This window comes from Amphiura filiformis, chromosome 16 (genome assembly GCF_039555335.1).
Source record: "Amphiura filiformis chromosome 16, Afil_fr2py, whole genome shotgun sequence".
Lineage (NCBI taxonomy): Eukaryota > Metazoa > Echinodermata > Ophiuroidea > Amphilepidida > Amphiuridae > Amphiura > Amphiura filiformis.
The window spans coordinates 16,933,315-16,938,138 of record NC_092643.1 but is presented as its reverse complement, the minus strand read 5'-3'; the positions used below and the strand labels follow the sequence as shown (position 1 = coordinate 16,938,138).

General features: G+C 43.8%; 1 protein-coding gene across 1 annotated transcript; it reads left to right on the top strand.

Annotated features, from left to right (window-relative positions):
• The first annotated feature begins 3,225 nt into the window (after positions 1-3,225).
• On the top strand, positions 3,226-4,359 carry LOC140172463 (paraneoplastic antigen Ma3-like). The gene has a single exon (XM_072195610.1). It carries the CDS (start codon positions 3,226-3,228, stop codon positions 4,357-4,359), a length of 1,134 nt encoding a protein of 377 aa, XP_072051711.1.
• The last annotated feature ends 465 nt before the right edge of the window (positions 4,360-4,824 follow it).

Sequence of the window (4,824 nt, the reverse complement as noted above, 5' to 3'; positions counted from 1 at the left end):
CGTTTTGCTTCCATAAGCTTTTACAGAGACACTTTTGTTTATTTTCATAATTCATTTGCCTGCAGACTTGATTTACTCCCTTTTTATTTACATTCATATTTATATGTCATAATGCTTTTGTTTTATATATTACTTCCACTATTATCCGATGGTTCAGTTTTACTTACCATGCTTACCCCTACATTATTTTACTCTGTTATTGCGATTTTTTGCTTTACGTTACTTTTAATGACATTTGGCCAATTAGCCATACCAAATTTTCATCCCATTATGTTTTGACACGAGTCATTTGATCCCATTTGATACGTCCTATTCAGTATTTCCCAGGTTCTCTGATCTATATATCAATTATTTTCTCTGCTAGTCCATACATGGTCTCCTACCCGTAATCACCCTCCTTTATTATTTTCTACTTAGCATCATCAAGCAGGTCCTCGTCAGCGCGCGATGACGACGGTCCCGCTCTCATTTAGGAAAGATCCGGAGGATCTTTACGTGGAAGGGGAATAATGTAGGAGATCAGAATGGACGGGTAGAGAAAACATTGTCTTTAGGATAATTAATATTAACCAGCAATTAATAAGGAAATATCTGGAGAAGAGAGCCCTGGGAGATAATCATTCTGTTTACTCCACAAAAATATATTATCATAATCAAGCCATTTATCTCAAGTGTTCATCCACCGTTTATCGGCACCTTCATCCCCTCCTCTATTATTATTCAGGTATCATTTTGATCAAACCATAAAAGGTAATCCAATAATATCACCAATTCTGAGATTTTATCTCTCCTCCTTATTGTGAAGGGATCAGAATGTATAATCCCACAATTATCTTAATTGGGATTATAAAACTAAAGTTGGTGGCCGCAATTAGGCCCTGGGATCTTTACCCTATTGTGATTGGCCAAAAGTTGATCAGGAGATGGCCTGACACACCCTGGATTGAAAAATCAGGGGAGATCCCAGTGTCTTTGATTTGTGACCACCATCGGGAGAAGACCTGTCTTCAAATCCTCTCTCTCCGATCTACTGAATCTAGGCCAGAATTAATATCTCGTCTATCGTTAAGAACTCTGTTGTTCAGTCATCGCCAGTCTAATAAAATATCTTAATATTAACCAAAAACAATTGGTATCGTGCTTGTGTGTTTTCATCGGTGCTCCTCCAAAAGAACCTGCCCGTTACTCGCTCTTCTCTCAACCCAGCGGTAACACCTGCAAAAGCAAAACTGCACAGGATGCTTTCATTTTGAAGCACATTGACATTGCTTTACCCAAACAGTCCACAAGAGCTACACCACTCACAGTTAACTACAAAATTCGCCTGGAAAATAAGCAAATCATCAAAGTTTGCCAGAAGACATTCATGTCTATACTGGGAGTGAGTCGTTTTCGTGTGAATCGGCTTGCACGGTATTATATGTCCACGGGACAATGCCTACCTGAGAGACGAGGAGGGTCACGAAAATCACTGCGTGATCGGGATATCGATGACTCTATCATTGACTGGATAAAGCAATACAAGTGTTGTGAAAGCCACTATGGAAGAGCGAAAAGTGTAAGAAGCTATCTGCCTCCGACTTTGAACTTATCCAAGATGTGGAGAGCATGGCGAAGTAGCCGCCAGGCCAATGGTCTTCATATTGCATCCCTGTCCAAGTTCAAGAAAATTTTTTGCACTAAGTTTAACTTGGGTTTTGGCAATCCTAGACAAGACGTGTGTAGCTATTGTGAGCAAATGCGCATGGAAATTAAGGCAGAGACAAATCCACAACAGAAGCAAGAACTTATCACAATGTTCCGTCTCCACAAAATAAGAGCTAAGAAGTTTTACAGCCTTATGAAGCAAACACGTGCAGACACAATAAAAGTCTGCTTTGACATGCAGCAAAATCAGCCATTACCTAAGCTCAGTGTTGGTGAGGTTTTCTATGCTCGTCAAGTGTGGTTGTATAACCTCGCTATAATGAATCACAAGGCAACTCAGAACATAGAAGACATCCACCTGTACACATGGCTTGAAACAGAAGCCGGAAGAGGTGCAAAACAGGTATCAAGTGCCCTCTTCAACTACCTCACAAGACTAGATGATGAACTAGCAGAAAGTGGAGCTCAAAATCCACGTAAAGTTGTGAAGTCTGTTGAACACTATTTCCCCATAAGGGGCCATAGTTACATGGCTCCTGATCGCGTGTTTGGCCGCATCGAGAAGGATTTAAGGAAACAGGAGGAGATCGTATCACCTACAGCATATTATGATATCTACAAGGAACACGGTCAAGTTCATGAAATGTTCAAGCATTGGAATGTGTTTGACTTTAAAGAGACCTCTAAAAGCATCACTAAAACAAGACTGCCCTTCAAATTGCAGGACAATCGGGTATTCACGTACACAAAGGACACAGTCGCCGTTCAACAGCAATATTCGGCATCACCAACAGAGGTCGTAATGAATGAAAAAAGGGAAGATCATGCACAACAATTTTTTTTTGCCTTATGGTATTGCTGTTTGTTATATAATCATTAGTCGCATGATGGACTTTGTCGCACCTTAACCTTACTGGTGGACTTGATTACTTTTCGCTTGATTGATTTCGCTAAACACATGAACTTGTGCGCCTGTGGATCTTCGCTTTGAAATCGGCGTTCATTATGATCTTTATACGCGACAAAATGGCCATAGTGTTTGTATAATTATGTACACACGTGTTGATCACTGATTGTTTATATTATTAAGTTCTTTGTACTTGTTTGTATGCAAATGAGTTGCATAATCACAACTGGTAAATAATAATTTTGCTTTTGGATTACCTACAAATGATGCTGTCCATTCGTTATTATTTTAATTGTTTTCAGTTTTAGTAAGATTACTTGGATCTACTTAGTAGACCACGAAGCTGCTCCTCCTTGACCTTCTGAGTCTCGAGAGGGGTCACATAATTTTGGCGCCCGCTAAGGGACTGTCTACGTTAATTAATTACCAAATTTTAATTGCCAAAAAGTAATGTCCCTGTGATTTATTTACTTTTGGATTTTTTGAGAAAATTGATGGACAACAATGTTGATTCTAGAAACAGTATTTTCGAAGTTATCGAGTGAGAATTAAAAGACACCGGGTCCGGGAAGGTCGTTGACCGCCGGGATGTTGCAGAGGGTGAAGATAAAACACACGAGGTCCTCTACCAATTCAAGGGCAAGGTGAGTTCCCGCCTGTTAGGTGCCACCATGACCATAACAGGGGGCACTAAATGGGATATCCTTCGGCTGAAGGATCAACCTGCTGACGAGGCGTTCCTGACCCTTCATAACAAATCGCTGGAGGACCTTCAGGAGAACATCCCTGGGGCCGTGCACAACCATGTGTACACAATCGGGAAACATCTGACGAAACCGCAGTACCGCCACCTCCGGATGTTCTCCGGGAAGTCCCCTGTTCCCAGTGGGAAACTGCCTTTCGAGACCTGGGTCCAACATGCGGACCAGGTGGCCCAGGACTCAAGCCTCTCTGATGAAGAGAAACGGTCCAGGTTGGTGGATGGCCTAACTCCACCTGCCTTAACAGTGTATCGGAAGGCCATGCTGGCATCCAGATCTTCGCTAACAGCCCCTGAGCTGATTATACAGCTCAGGAAAGCATTTGGGGTTGCTTGCGAAACTGGAGAGTTGTATCTCGTTTTCCGTGAAACTTACCAGAAGTCAGGCGAAACTCCATCCGCCTACCTGACCAGGTTGGAGGAGGCATTAGATCGGGCCATTGCTTTCGGGGAGGTCAGCGATAGTGAGGCTGATTCACTTAGGCTATCGCAGCTTATCAAGGGCTGTATCTATAGTGAGGGCCTGGTGGGCACCCTGCAGCTTCGCCAAGGGAAGGGGAACCCCCTAAGTTTAGTTGCGCTGCTGCAGGAGGTCTGTATAGAAGAAGCGGCAGAGTTGTCAAGGTTGGAAAAACGCCAGCTGGACAAACCTGCCTTAAGCCAATCAGATGGTATGGCCAGAGAGTTGCGTGAACTGAAAGCTCAGGTTGCTGCTCTTCAATCCCCAGGACCTTCATCAGCCACAAGAGGTGAGCAGTCACCCGCATCCAAGCAGGGTGACACAGCAGACTTAGTTGATGAAGTGCGCAGGCTGAAGAAGGCACTGGAAGATGTACAGAGGGGCAACCCTGGCCGACAATACAGCCATAGACCTCGGTCTGCCACTTTCTGTTATAAGTGCAGGCAGCAAGGCCACATGCAAGCAGGTTGTGATGCCACCCCAAATCCTGAGCTCGTGCAGCAGAAGCTACTAGCACAAGCGCAAAGATCGGGAAATGGCGAAGGGCGCCTGCAAGAGGGCAGGCGGGTGCCCAAACAGCATTAAACATGCCCCACACATCCAATGTAGCAGGCTCGAGTTCAAAGGTGCCCTCCACAGTCCCCCCAGGACTGGTGGGTGAAAGGATGCTAGCAACTGTGTCATTGGACAGCAAACAGTGCCAGGCACTTCTAGATAGTGGATCGCAAGTGACTTGCATTTCACAGAAAAACCACCTTATGAATGATACACAATTTTGTATTTTCATCTTAAATTCATCAAGTCTCTACCTGAGTTAGTTTCCCCAGACCATCATCAATACACCTCATATAAAGCCCGGTTATATTTGGTGGAGAATCCAGAGTTTTTACTTTATTTTATGATCACGTGTTCTCAAACAAGAGCAATGGCAGCAGCAGATGAGCATAGATATGTACCCCTCCGCGAGTTTACAGGGTATAACGATGTGGCGCCAGCAGTGTGGTTGGAGAAGTACGTGATTTTCGCCAATAGCAAGGGTTGGAATCTGCA